General features: G+C 36.4%; 1 protein-coding gene across 4 annotated transcripts in view; it reads right to left on the bottom strand.

Moving 5' to 3' along the window:
* Window positions 1-15785, bottom strand: part of ksr1a (kinase suppressor of ras 1a) — an 87757-nt gene extending 71972 nt beyond the window's left edge. The window contains exons 1-2 of one of the 4 annotated variants that reach the window (XM_073915097.1): window positions 15478-15504; window positions 15189-15317 (exon numbers count right to left, since the gene is read on the bottom strand). Coding sequence is in view for 1 of the 4 variants with exons in the window: in XM_001919014.8 (XP_001919049.4) it covers window positions 6526-6732 (207 nt within the window). In the remaining 3 variants the exon portion in view is untranslated. Of the gene's footprint in view, window positions 1-6525; window positions 6971-15188 lie in introns of those variants that run through there. The other 3 variants (XM_073915096.1, XM_009305583.5, XM_001919014.8) reach the window with 3 other exon arrangements.
* Between the last annotated feature and the right edge of the window lie 434 nt (window positions 15786-16219).

Below are 16219 nucleotides of genomic sequence, written 5' to 3'. Positions count from 1 at the left end.
GAACAACAGAAAACTGACAATGATCACCTCAGATAAACCTCATGCGCTTAATACAGTGTTAAATGCTATGTTAAATGTTAAATTCATTGCCATACTACTGAAAGCAGCAGCAGATAGTTCACCTCAGATCTTGAAAATAAACCACTTTAAACTTTAGAACTAAACACATATGAGTGATTCAGCATGTACATTTATTAATGTTAAAGAGGGTTAATATGTATTAAATAATTTATACATATTAATATGTTTATTAAATCATAAACCTTACCATTTTGTGAGTGAGTGCTTATTCTGTGCTTCAGAATGGCTGTATTTAAATGTCTGACAGATTTCGACAGGTGCAAACAGACAAATTGCCTATCACTGCATATCTCGTCATGTAGCGTGTTGATAGGACACGGGGTTACAAAGTGACCTGCTCACCTCATGTTTACGTTGGTAATATTTATATCATTTGCTAATTAATAACCTCATGTGGAAATCTGCGTCTCATTACAGAGTCTGCTAATGTCCACCGGAGTTCTCATTTCGGTGATGAGCGCATGCTTTCAGAGCCTTTCTGAATGAATGAATAAATAAAATACCCTGTTTTCGATTAAGGCAACCCGGGGTGCTGAAATATAATTGGCTAAACAGGCATTGGTCAGGTTAAAATGACCAAAACAAAGACAGACATTCCAGCACGCAACGCATTTTCAAGCATCTGACTTCAGCATTGTTGTTCATAAAAACAAGACTGTTTACTTGTCAGCATGTTTCTTAAATCTCTGCAAACATATTGTGGTATTTTTATGCTTTAGAAGAGTCAAAAACTTTCATGCAGCACTTTTAAGCTTGGTTCATTTTTTTTGGGTCGAGTGATCAGCGTGACACTTGGCGCCTGCCTTGCACATAGTCGTACATTCATACTTTTGTGTGCTGTTTGTGTTGCTCTGCAATAATAATTCTAAAACACTAGCTGGCAATAGGTTATTATGTTCCTCTGTATCAAGTGTCTTTAACGGTGTTTTGTTTTTTCTGAATGCTACCTTAATGTATAAGTTGCTAACACTCGCTCATTCAGAGGCAGGAACCGGCGGATGTGCAACATCTTTAATCATAGGGTAAACACAACACAAAAGTTTCCATCTGCTCCTTCACAGGACTCAACATATGTAAACACTCGCTCTATCGGGCTCGTGGCTCGTCAGAATCACCTATACTTGTAACAGCTTCCAAGCTGAGAAAACACAGAGCTTGCGCTATGCGTTGTTGCGATGTGTAGTTACATTTTTTAAGAGGTGCGCGTAAGCGTCCGCCACGGCAAGGACTATGCGACTGCGTGAAAGCCACACCAAACCATATGCGTACGCTTAAGACAGAAGTATAAATCAGCCTTTAGTCCCATATTTATCCGGGGTCGCCACAGCAGAATGAACTGCCAACTTATCCAGCATGTTTTACACATCGGATGCCAAACCCAGCTGCAACCCTGTACTGAGAAACATCCATACACACTCAGAACATGCAAACTCCCACACATTAATGACAATTGGCCCAGTCGGGACTCGCATTAGCGACCTTGACGTGAGGTGACAGTGCTAACCACTGAGCCACTGCGTCACCATCAGTAAAAAATTGTTACATGTAATTAACTATAGCATAGTCAATATAGTAATGCATGGAACGTGAGTAAATACGGCAACTTAAATGAAAATGTTACATGAAAATAATGCTATTTGCAGACTCACTAAAGATAAAAATAAAAATGTGAAAAGGTTTGAGTGTGATCTTCCAAAATTAAAGCTTTGAATTTAGTGTTAGTTTTGGAATTTACAAGTAAATCAATCCTACACCAAATTAGTTTTCAGCACACTTTATAACTGTGTAAAGTTGTAAATAAAACTGATTGTTTGATTATACTGTTACAAACATTTGCACAAAACTATAACCTCATCAATTGTAAATCTCTTTGAACTAAAGTGTTTGCCAAACAACTAAATATACGATTGAAGTCAGAATTATTAGCCCCCTGTTTATTTTCCCCCCATTTTCTGTTCATGTTTAAAAACTTTTTTCTAATAAATGATTTATTTTATCTTTGCCATGATGACAGAACATAATATAGCTTTTAAATGTCACTTTAACTGTACAGAAGTGTCTTGAAAAATATATAGTCAAATATTATGTACTGTCATCATGGCAAAGATAAAAGAAATCAGTTATTAGAAATGAGTTATTAAAACTAATATGATTAGAAATGTATTAAAACATTTCTGTTAAACAGAAATCAGGGGTAAAATATACACAGGACAGCTAATAATTCTGACTTCAACTGTATCATCCTTTGTGTTCAGGTTTTTATCAAGCAGAGGGTGGATAAATGACAAATCATTTTTGGGTGAACTATCCCTTTAACAACACCTCCACAACCATCTCAAACGATCATCCTGGTGGATGTGGTCACATCTTCACCCAATACTCAAACTACAGGCCCTCCGGGGCTGTTTGCACACCATCCGGCCCACGGCTGTATTGATTCCTCATTAATTACCCCTACACTGGGGCACTTTCAGGTGGAGCGCTCATCAATATTGACACCTAACCGCCAGCGCTGTGGAAGCTATCGGCAAAAACATCACACAGAGGCCTTTACTGTCAAAATATGCCCTGGTGTGGAGATGCTGCAGTGAGACGGGGCTTCCAGCGGCATCAAACTGCCAAGAATATTTCACCTAGTCAACAAATCCAGGTCAAATGAAAACCCCCTGCTGGGTCAGTCTGCTGTGGACTCCATGCATAAGCCAGCGCTCAATGGTTTCCTATGCAGAAGTGCATCGGGGTATTTGTATTGACAACATACAGTGATGTACTTGTTTATAGGAATGATCATCCAAAAATGGAAATTTGCTGTTCATTTACTCAGTCTCAGTTCATCGAATATTCATTCAATCATTCTCCTTCGGCTTAGTCCGTTATTTACCAGGGGTTGCCACAACGGAATCAACCACCAACTATTCGGGCACATGTTTTACGCAGCAAGTGCCCTTCCAGCTGCAACCCAGCACTGGGAAACACCCAAACACTCACAATCACTTACACTACGGCCAATTTAGTTCATCCAATTCACTTATAGTGCACTGTAGAGAAAACCGGAGCATCCGGAGGAAACCTATGCTAACTTAGGGAGAACATGCAAACATCACATAGAAATGCCACTAGCCCAGCCAGGACTCGATCCAGGGACATTCTTTCTGTGAGGCGACAGTGCTAACCACTGAGTCTCCCTGTCGCCTACCATCTAATACATTTTTATATCAAAAAGCATTTTCTAGAAAAGAAAAAAAAATATACTGACTTGTTTTAAAAAAATAAAATGTCAAAATTAAGTGAGTTTTTCCTTTAAAAAAAAGCAATAAATACAATATAATACAATAAAAATTATAATCTTGATTTTTGGTTTGACATAAGATTATTTAGCCTGTTTTAAGGAAAGACTCGCTTAATTTTTACATTATTTCTTAAAACAAGACAAAATTCTTTACATGTCTAGACAATGCTTCTTGATTTAAGATTTTTAGATATTTGGACTGAAAACGAGACAAAAACAAAAAGTATTTTTGCAGTGTATTGACACTCAAAATCAGTGAAAATAACATGTATGTGTCCCTGGACCACATTTTATATTTGATGGGTATATTTCAGAAATAACCGAAAATGCATTGCATGGCAAAAGTTATAGTTATTTTTCTTTTATGCCAAGATTTTTTTTTTTTTTACTTTTAAGCTTTTGTCTTGTTAAGGCCCAATCCCAATCCTATTTTGTACCCCTACCCTTTCGCCCTTAGGGTTAAAAGGAAGGGCTTCAAAATGTACCCCTAAGAATTGGGACAGCACCTGCACACGTCATCATATGTCCTCGCCATCTCATGCTTCATGTGCGATCGGACGATCACTACTGCTGCAGTTATTTCAGTTGTGCTGTTTTTTGGTATTTATCTTCAGGGAATCATTGAAGGCATATATTATGTTATCATAACGATATAATGTGGCAATAAGATCGTAACTATACTATGCATTTACACAGTGGCCATAGGGGAAATAGGGGAAGGGGAAATTTTCTTACCCCTTGGTTTTTAGTGTGGTCCTGAAAAATCTTCGTTCGAAGGGCTATATACCTCTTCCCCTTAGCCCTACGCCTTCAAGCTAAAGAGAATTGGGACACCCCAACTTCTTGGCAAGCATGAGCAAAACGAAGGGTAGGGATAAGGGGAAGGGCTAAGGGGTAGAATTGGGATTGGGTCTTAAATATCTTGTCTTGTCTTCTTAAAACAAGAAGCTTTTTTTCTAGTAATGTAAAATATATTGTCTTGTTGTCAGAAATAATAAGTCAAGTTTTCTATTAAAACAAGCAAAATAATCTGGCAATAGGGTAACCAAAAATAACCTGGCTTTCGTTTTGAAATAAGATTATTTTGCTCAGATTATTTTGTCTAGAAAATGCTTCATGATTTAAGTACTATTTGATACTTGCACTGGAAACCAGACCAAAACTCAAACCAAGAATAGCATTTTTTTTAGCAGTGTAGAACATTAGGTAAAGGTCAAGCTCCATCAAGATGTTTTGTAGATTTCCTGCCGTAAATATATCAAAACTCATTTTTTTTGTTACAAGCATTGGTAAGAAGTTAATTTAGATGAGCTCTAAAGTTTGTGCGTATTGTAAGCAGCTGAGAATAATATCAATATGTTGATGTACTTCCAACAGAAATGAAATATTAAGTAGGAGGCGGGGCTTTCTTTTTGCACATCATTTCCTCATAGCAAACTAACAGTAAGGGGGGCGTGGTTTAGAATATTGTGGCTAAAGCATCACACTGATGTTATAAGAGAAGGATCGCCCCTTCAAACGCAGAAGCTTATGAGACTTTGATAAAAGATTACCAAAACAAACTTTTATTTTCCGTGGATTGACTTGCACATGGTTCACCAAAAGAATAACAATGTGCGCTAGCAAAATAAACATCAAAAATTTGATTTCACACATACTTTAAAAGGCAATTTTCTTAATATTTAGATTTTTTGAGTCCTCTGATTCCAGGTTTTAAAATAGTTGTATATCAACAAAATATTGTCCTATCTTAACAAACCTATTCATAATGGAATGATTTTAGATGTAGAAATCTCAATCCCCAAACATGAACACTTAAGTTTTCACTTTATCAACATATATGAGAGTGAAAAATGTTTGTTGATTACCTATTATTTCCAAGATGAAGACAGGACATGGACATCATTAGATGTTAGCAGTGATTACATAAGCGATGTAGCATAAATCAGCATTATTTGTTGTAATCAACTGTAATGCTGCGTTGAGCTCTTTATTTAATACCTGAGAATGTTGTAGAGTGTGCATTGGGTTTTAATCACTTTACTGGAGGAACAGATCTGTCAAGTTTCTGAAGCTAAAGGTGATAATTTTTTTTGTCTTTATTTCTATTGCCCGAAATAAATACCTTACAGGCAAAACAAAATGAGTACCCGTGGCTCCTGCTGTTCAGAACCGTTTGCAGAGGGTGTGAATTTAAGATAATAAAGTTGCAAGAAATGTTTCGTTTTTGCACAGACCATTCATATTGCTTCATACGATCCTTATGTATTGTCAGGAGGCATAAGACTTAATTTAGTTTTGCCTGTATACGTCGTTTTTGACTGTCAAAATGTCAATTGATTTGCACTGTTAGAAACAGCAAGATTTCAGCCTTAAAAAAAAAAAGTTTACATCTTGGATTGCCTGAGAGTGATTAAATAAACAGCAAATTTTCATTTTGGGGTGAGCTATCCCTTTAAAATCATTTAAAATGACCATGGTGTTTCCAAAACTGCAGAAATTAATATCACCACAGCTTCTTACTTAAATTTATGAAAAAGTACTGCAAGTACAGCGGTTCAAATGCATGTCTTGTTATTCTTGTCTCGTTTTCAGAAATAATATGCCAAAATTAAGTTTTCCCATAAAAAAACAATAAATACAATAAAAACAATCTTGGTTTTTGTTTTGATTACTCTGTAAGGCATATTATGAAAATGTACATGGTATTAAATAGTTTTACCATGCTACATTGATAATATGCAAATTTGATTATGATATTTCTCAGACATTGTGATATTTTTAACTTAACCTAAACTAGAAACCATTGTATTACCCATGGTACATTTCAAATAAAGTTATTCTAGTATTGCACATATTTTGTCAGAAAGGTTCAACCCTTTGCACTTCTAAAAAAAATATATATAGCATCATCTTGATCATGTCTATAACACCATATACGCAAACATGGTAATACCCCAGTACTTTCTTGGTTATGGGGCATTTGATTAAAGGCATATAGGAAGGAGTTGTTTCCCATCCCCGTGCGCCTCAATAATGCAGCACAATGAACAGCTGCAGTGCAAAAATAGGAAGAAACGGGCAAAGCGCGCGCGCGAGAGCGGATCAGCTCTTTCATGACGCTGCACTTCGGCCGCTCGCGACCGTATTATTACCTCTAAAGTGCGGATCTCCTGCTGAGTGAGATCGTTGGACGCCGCGCATTTGGTCCGGAGCCCTTGCAAACTGGAGATGGAGATGTCGATCATGTTCTGGATCAGTTCGCACTGGTGTAGCGCGGCCATCGCTGCGCCACCGCCGCCGCTGTCCCTCTGTTCATCAGTCTCCTCCACCATCATCAGCGCCACTCTAACACCATCCATCCCACTGCATCGGGATCGGCGTGGATGGAGAGACGGACGAGCGCAACTACTGATGATAACAACGAGAGCCACATGCACTAATGCAGGCGCATGCCATCGGACTGTCCGAGCGGTGCGATGGAAGAGCTCTGCGCCCGGATCCACAGAGGAGACGCGCCTGAAGGTTTAATCCCAAATCCAAGTGCGCGGTGCTGGAAGCGCGTCGTGCGAGCTGCGCGTTCCGCTGCGAGTCTCTGCTCAGTGTCTGTCAGCTGTGGGGAAACATCGCACGACGCGGTGCGCGCTGGGAAATGAAGTCCGCGCGCACATGTCTGTAGGCTATGCACTGATAAATGGATGTATAGATGGATAGATGAATAGACACACAAAAAAAACGATTGACTGGACTTACTCGATTTAAGCTAAGTGGTTGCAAACTATTTATATGGGCTTAAATTTAAACAAAGTTGAACTACTAAATTTATTCTGTTTTCAATTCAGCCCATTTAAAATGTTTGCAACCACTTACCTTAAAAAATTAAGTAAATCTAATTAATCATTTTTTTCAGTGCAAACAGACAGACAGACAGACAGACAGACAGACAGACAGACAGACAGACAGACAGACAGATAGATAGATAGATAGATAGATAGATAGATAGATAGATAGATAATTTTCCCTTCGGCTAAGTATTTATTTCAGGGGTCACCACAGCGGAATGAACTGCCAATAATTCCAGCATATGCTTTACGCCACAGGTGTCAAACTCAGTTCCAAAAGGGCAGTTCAGTTTAGTTCCAACCCTAATCAAACACACCTGATCAAACTAATTGAGTCCTTCAGGCTTGTTTGAAACCTAAAGGTAAGTGTGCTAGAGCAGGATTGGAACTAAACTATGCAGGGCTTCGGCCCTCCAGGAATTGAGTTTGACACCCCTGCTTTACGCAGAGAATGCCCTTCCAGCTGCAACCCAGTACTGGGAAACGGCCATATACTCTCATTCTCACACACACACACACACACACACACAACCTTCTTGCTGTGAGGCGACAGTGCTAACCACTGAGCTATCATGCCACCCCATAGATAGATGCAAAATTAGTTTTCAAATATTTCCCAAGTGGTGTGTAATACAGAGGTTACTTGTATTTAGCTTAAGGTGCAGTTTAAAGGCTTAACTAGGTTAATTATTATTATACACTCGCTGGCCACTTTAATAGGTACACCTGACCAACTGCTCGTTAAAGCAAATGTCTAATCAGCCAATTACATGGCAGCAACTCAATGCATTTAGGCATGTAGACATGGTCAAGACGATCTGCTGGAGTTTAAACCGAGCATCAGAATGGGGAAGAAAGGTGATTTAAGTGACTCATGGTTTTTGGTGCCAGACCGGTTGGTCTTCAGAATTTCAGAAACTGCTGATCTACTGGGATTTTCTTGCACACCATCTCTAGGGTTTAAAGAAAATGGTCAGAAAAAGAGAAAATATCCAGTGAGCGGCAGTTTTGTTGGCGCAAATGCCTTGTTGATACCAGAGGTCAGAGGAGAATGGCCAGTCTGGTTTGAGCTGATAGCAAGGTAACAGTAATCACTCGTTACAACCAAGATCTGCAGGAGAGCATCTGTGAATGCACAACACATCCAACCTTGAGGCGAATGGGCTACAGCAGCAGAAGACCACACCGGGTGCCACTCCTGTCAGCTAAGAACAGGAAACTGAGGCTACAACAAAAACTGAACAATAGAAGATTGTAAAAATGTTGCCTGGTCTGATGAGTCGATTTCTGCTGCGACATTCAGATGGTGGGGTCAGAATTTGGTGTCAACAACATGAAAGCATGGATTCATTCTGCCTTGTATCAACGGTTTAGGCTAGTGGGGGTGGTGTAATGGTGCAATATTTTCTTGGCACACTTTGGGCCCATTAGTACCCATTGAGCATTGTCAACACCACAGCCTACCTGAGTATTGTTGCCGACCATGTTCATCCCTTTATGACCACAGTGTACCCATCTTCTGATGGCTACTTCCAGCAGGAGAACGCGCCATGTCAAAGCGTGAATCATCTAAGACTGGTTTCTTGAACGTGACAGTGAGTTCACTGTACTCAAATGGCCTCCACTGTCACCAGATATCAATCCAATAGAGCACCTTTTGGATGTGGTGGAACAGGAGATTCACATCATGGACAACAAACCTGCTGCAACTGTGTGATGCTATCATGTCAATAAAGATCAAAATCTGATGAATATTTCCAGTGCCTTGTGGAATCTATGCCAAGATGGATTAAGGCAAAAAGGGGTCCAACTCAATACTAGTAAGGTGTACCTAATAAAGTGGCCGGTCAGTTTAGAAAAACAGCCACAATTTCACTTGAAAAAAAAAAAAAAAAAAAAAGACAATCAAAACAAATGCAAAACTTGAAGAGATTTCACTCCAAAAACAAAACAAAACGCTAACACAACTGAAACAACCAAGGAATTTTTAAAGTGTCCATTTCCGATATTTCTGTCCTCAATGAATCCTCATCCCAAACACAGACCGTATTGCATATTAGGGTCCAAACGGAAACAAATGAAGAAACTAAACTGATTTCTGCACACAAGCAGGATCATGTTTAATCAGATTTGTTGAGATGCACTGGAGGAGGAGGGTCGGGGTGTTAGAAGGATTTCTCATCTCGCTGAGGGTGTGATGTTCCCTCAATCTGACTGCTGAGTCACTTTCCAAAGCTCACCTCCTCTTCCATCTGCGCTCCATCTCGCTCTCGATCATCCATCTGGCCTCCATCTCTCCATCTGGGAGCTGCATAACACTCGACATCTTCCCCAACACATTGCATGCACACACACTCCACAGCACTGCTCGAGGACACAAATTATGTTACTCTATCCTGCTTTTATTGCATTCGTGATCAAATAAATGCAGTCTTAACTGCAATAAATGTAAAAATTAACAAATCTTAAAGTCAGCATTAAATTAAAATGTAAAATGTTTATTTTACTAGCTTACATTCACTGTAAAAATGACTAGTTACTGTGTTTTTATAGAGTAAACCCATTGTAACTTGGAAGTGTTAAGTTGACAACTTAATTATTGTAATTATGCAGTAAGTTTTTAAAGTAAAGTTAACTAATAACTTTAAAAGCAACAGGGTTACTCCCATTTTAAGCAAAGTCCACTAATGACTTTCAAAGCACAGGTTTACTCACCTTTTTAAGTCAAAGAATCACTTTAATAGCAACAGGTTTACTCACATTTTTATGTCAATTAAGTGCTTTAATAGAAACAGGTTTACTCACGTTTTAAGTCAACTAATCGCTTTAATAGCAACAGGTTTAGTCACGTTTTAAGTCAACTAATCGCTTTAATAGCAACAGGTTTAGTCACGTTTTTAAGTCAACTAATAGCTTTAATAGCAACAGGTTTACTCGCGTTAAGTCAACTAATCGCTTTAATAGAAACAGGTTTAGTCACGTTTTTAAGTCAACTAATAGCTTTATTGAAACAGGTTTAGTCACGTTTTTAAGTCAACTAATCGCTTTAATAGCAACAGGTTTACTCGCGTTTTTAAGCAAAGTCAACTACTCATTTCAAGAGCATCAGGTTTACTTAAATTTTTAATAAAGTCAACTAATCACTTTAATAGCAACAGGTTAACTCACATTTAAGTCAACTAATGGCTTTAATAGCAACAGGTTTACTCACGTTAAGTCAACTAATCGCTTTAATGGCAACAGGTTTACTCACATTTAAGTCAACTAATCGCTTTAATAGCAACAGGTTTACTCACGTTAAGTCAACTAATCGCTTTAATGGCAACAGGTTTACTCACATTTAAGTCAACTAATCGCTTTAATAGCAACAGGTTAACTCACATTTAAGTCAACTAATCGCTTTAATGGCAACAGGTTTACTCACATTTAAGTCAACTAATCGCTTTAATAGCAACAGGTTTACTCACGTTAAGTCAACTAATCGCTTTAATGGCAACAGGTTTACTCACATTTAAGTCAACTAATCGCTTTAATAGCAACAGGTTTACTCACGTTAAGTCAACTAATCGCTTTAATGGCAACAGGTTTACTCACATTTAAGTCAACTAATCGCTTTAATAGCAACAGGTTTACTCACATTTAAGTCAACTAATCGCTTTAATAGCAACAGGTTTACTCACGTTAAGTCAACTAATCGCTTTAATGGCAACAGGTATACTCACATTTAAGTCAACTAATCGCTTTAATAGCAACAGGTTAACTCACATTTAAGTCAACTAATCGCTTTAATGGCAACAGGTTTACTCACATTTAAGTCAACTAATCGCTTTAATAGCAACAGGTTTACTCACGTTAAGTCAACTAATCGCTTTAATGGCAACAGGTTTACTCACATTTAAGTCAACTAATCGCTTTAATAGCAACAGGTTTACTCGTGTTTTTAAGCAAAGTCAACTACTCATTTCAAAACCATCAGGTTAACTTACATTTTTAATAAAGTCAACTAATCGCTTTAATAGTAACAGGTTTACTCACGATTAAATAATAAAAGTCAACTAATCACTTAAAAAAGCATCAGGTTTACTCACGTTTTTAATGTAAAAGTCAACTAATCACAAAGCAACAGGTTTACTTAATTTTTTTTAAGTAAAGTCGACTAATCACTCTTTTTACAATGTTGTTTCTCTTAAGGTGAACAATTAATTCATGAAATCTATGTTATCAACTGGGGGAAAAGCTGTTTTTTTTTATTTATTTTTTCTTTACTAATCTTTAATTAAAACTTCACCATGTTTAGCCACAACCCTCCAACCATTGTTCATTCATTTACCCCTGGCTTAGTCCCTTTATTCAATCAGCGGAATGAACCGCCAACTTATACAGCATATGTTTTACACAGCGGATGCCCTTCCAGCTGCAACCCAGTACTGGGAAACATCCATACAAATTCATTCACACACATACACTACGGCCAATTTAGTTTATTTAATTCACATATAGTGCATGTCTTTGGACTGTGGGGGAAACCGGAGCACCCACAGAAAACCCACACCAACAGAAGGAGAACATGCAAACTCCACACAGAAATGCCAACAAAATAAAACCCCAACCCTACTAAGCCAACTGACCCAGCCGGGACACGAACCAGCAACTTTCTTGCTATGAGGCAACAGTGCTAACCACTGAGCCACCATGTTGTCCCCCTCCATCCATTGCTGCACATGAAAGATAAAAAACAAACGCAAAATTAAAACCCTGCCCCTACTCAATATTCAGTTTCAGTTGGAGATACATCAGCATAATGAAATAAAAGATTGCAGGAACTTCAGGTTCATCTGGACTAATGTTTACAAATGCTTGTCTATTTTTATTTATATTTTAGTTAGAAATGTTATGTGCTTCTGTAATTTAACTTTTTAGCTTTGATCACTTATTTCATTTAGTTTTAGTGCTTCTAACTGTTACCAAAGCATTTGTTTAGAATATTATAATATATTATTCGATGTATTATTGTTATATTTCATTTTTATAAATAATATTTTTATTTTAATAATTTTATTTATTTTTTTAATATTAATATTTAGGTGGACTTTAATGTTTCCAGACTTCATTTAATTTTTATTTGGAAATGTTGTTACGTGCTTCTAATGATTTATTTTGCTTTTGATTATGACAGACTGCTATAATGGACTGCTTGAAAATATTCAGTTTTCATGGATTTACGGGATTTATTAGACATGGGTTGGAGTAAAATGTTCATATTTGTTTTTTTTATTTAAAGATAGCAAATTTCCTAATTTAAAAAAAAATCACTTAGAGAGAAAATTATAGGTCAGGTCAGAATAACAAATTATTTATTTGTTGTGACGTGAAAATCAGGTTCATTCCTCCTAATATTGCGTTGCAAACATTATTCATCTAATTATTATGATCTCAAAATCCTAATTAATAAGGGTAAATCAAAGCAATGAAAAAGAAATTAAATATGAAATCCAAATAACTAGAATGATATGATCTATCTACTGTATAATATTTCACATTATCAACTCTTATTTCAAGATTACAGCATAATCTGTAATCTGTCTGGGTCAGTTAATAGTCTGGAGCTCCACTATTCAGGTGTTCATCAGACCTGATAGATTTAAACAAATTTTGCAGGAAAAGCACCGATATACATGAGGTACGTGCCTGTTTTCTCATCTCGCATCCAGCAGACTGACTCGCATCATTTATTATGATGTAACAGGGTTACATTTATTCATTTAGCAAGTGATTTTATCAAAAGCTACTTAGAAATGGGGACAAATGCAAGTAATATCATAATGGAGTCAGAGGAGCACGACAATGCAAATTTAAAAGAGGAAGTTCAGACAGAAATTATAATTACTCATCCTTGTGTCAGTTTTTATTATTATTGTACTTTTTAGTTACAATATTTGCAATATATTAGCTAATATTTAGAGCACTGGCTGGTGTCAGACTCCTTGTGCAGACAATAACGTCACTATAATTACAATTTATGACAAAAATAATGTTTGGAAATGTAAACTGATATTTCAAACTGACATGCTACAGAAAAATATAGAAATAATCAACTTTAAAGCGTTTTTAAAGGCCTAGGACTTTTGCACAGTATTTTTATATATATATATATATATATATATATATATATATATATATATATATATATATATATATATATATATATATATATATACACACATATACATATACATATATATACATATACATATATATATATATATATATATATATATATATATATATATATATATATATATATATATATATATATATATATATAAAGGCTGCACGAAAAAAACATGAAATTGCAATATTTTATTTTTTGTGATTTTTCCATACACACTTATACACACATACATTATGGTAAATTTTATTATACCTGTTCGCATGCCTTTGAACTTGTGGGGGAAACCTGAGCACCCGGAGGTAACCTACACGAACACGGGGAGAACATGCAAACTCCAAACAGAAATGCCATCTGACCCAGCCGAGGCTCGACCCAGCGACTTCATTACTGTGCGACAACAGCACTACCCAGTGCGCCACTATGTCACCAATTTTTAAATTGTACTTTTTTACAACAGAGGCTAAAAAAATTTGGAAGCTCTACATTATTATCATCATCATGTGTAATTTTTTTGTATTACTCAAGTGACAGGAAAATTGAATGTGCTGGCCAGTTTGTTACGTACCTAATAAATGACAAAGGGCTAATTATTTAGCCCTAATAGGCAGCTTTAAATTTAAAACTTTAAACAGATTCCTTAATTACCTAATGATATATAACAAAAATAATACATATACATTTCCATATTATTTAATTCTAAATCTTAAGGAAATGTTTTTGATACATCAAAAAGTGTGGTTGTGATGACCAGTGACCAAACAGTGCTTAAAATGTCACTAAAATACAATATGTTAACGATAAATACTTTGTAGTTAAAGAGAAAATAAAGTGGGTAACTGTGAAAAGGTACACTTTTTGAGGAAAATTTGAAGGAATACATATAAATCTAATTTACAAACCTTACGTACAATGCAAACCTTGCATACAACGCAGAAAAAAAGTAATTAGACTGATGGAAAATGTGGGGTATTTAAGTAAAGTAAAGTAAAGAAGTAAAAAACTTTTATTGTCATTGTAGTTGTACAACGAAATTTGTTTGGTAACTCACAGAGACCAGCAGCAACATAAAAAGAGAGAAAAACAAACAATAGACATAATACTAAAATATAAAACAATACTAAAAATTAAAACATACAAATACTATATCTTTTAAATTGAACATACTTAAGTTCAATGATTTGGTTCAATTTAAATCAGCACAGTTTATGTTTAAAGCTAGGATTAAATTACTTCCGAAATGCTTACAAACGATTTTTGGAAGAAAGACAAGAGGGATATAATCTGAGAGAACTAAATTTAAGGAGGTTGAAAACAAGGACATCTTTAAAAAGTCTGTATGTTTACTTCTATATTTCTGTATGTGGTGTGAAATTATGGAACAGTCTAGATCAGCCTCTCAAACAGCATAATCATTTTAAAAAGTTGGAAAAGTATATATTATTAAAGAAATATATTGATGAAGGGGATTGAAAAAGTATAACATGAGAAAGGTATGATGAAATTTTAATTAATGGCTATAAGAAATAAGTTTAAGTAATAGACAAGTGATGTATGTGGTAAATGGGGTGGGAAACTAATAAGCTTGTGCCTCATCCCACTCCATTTTCGACCATGTTGAAATGTGTTTTTTGTTTATGATATTTTATATATGATAATTCTGTTCGAAAATATATTATTCAAATTAACAATCTCTTTGTGCGAGCACCAATTTAATAGCACAATAACTCCAAACAAAGAACATTTAAGTAAAGATCAAAATAAAACAAAATTTATCTAAATAACCCCTTCTATATGTTTCTCCTACCAGTCAGGGTGTCTAGTGAACGTCTCCTCCATCTTCACGTCCACAGGAACCTCTTGTAGACATCATATGAGGGTTTATTTAATCCAAAAACAAACCTTTCGGTGACCTCTCCTCAAGCTAGCATAAATGCTGTATGTAATGTGATCTAAATTAATACTTAAAACACTTCGAAAAAAAACTGAATTAAATCAGAATCGATGTAAGAAAGTTAGCACTATAATCCACCAAACACTACACACATAGTGCGTCTTCCACCTGGCCAGTGCTGTGTCGTCATGATGATACTCACCGCCCATTGGTCAGTTTGAGGAATCCCTTCCCAGGATACAGCAGATTATATTGGATTGTGGGGGAATCTGATGGCAGATCATCCGCGCTTTCGGTAAACACCCGACTGTCGCGTCTTTTTTCAGTCAGATTTTAGTCTGTTTGTGTCTATGGAGCAGGAGCTGTGTGTGCTTTAGTTCTGTTTATGCCTTTGTGAGATCATATTAGAGATTATTTCTCGAGACTCAGGTGAAAAGGCCACGGTCGTAGTGCATTGTGGGATTTTGAGGTAGACGGGTCGAGCAGGGCTATAAATAAACCCCAATCTGCAGACGCCAGCCAGACACATACTGTATATAAGGACACGTCAGAAGGTAGCCTACTATCTCTTTCTTCTTTAAGGGAACATTTTAGGCTTTTCGTCGAGATTAAATCGTCACTGATTGTAGGAATGTTGAATCATTGTGTATGAAATGAACTATTGAGATAAAATAAGATATTTTGGTGTGTTGCTCCATCTACTGGACAGTCTGAGCTATTTGTTTATCATGTACATTTATGAAAGGCCTACATACACCAGACTGATCTGGGTCAAATATGATGGAGCATAAAATAAAAGTGTGACAAACCACTGGAGGTCGCCATTAACAGCATTCATTTCAGCTAAACGAGAAAACACATTTGCTATATTGTGTCCTAATGTAAGCTTTTGCATGTGGATAATATTGTGGTCATTTAAAGTAGGCTAAAAGCGTTTCTGAGCC

This window comes from Danio rerio, chromosome 10, assembly GCF_049306965.1.
Source record: "Danio rerio strain Tuebingen ecotype United States chromosome 10, GRCz12tu, whole genome shotgun sequence".
Lineage (NCBI taxonomy): Eukaryota > Metazoa > Chordata > Actinopteri > Cypriniformes > Danionidae > Danio > Danio rerio.
This window is presented reverse-complemented; position numbering and strand designations above follow the sequence as displayed.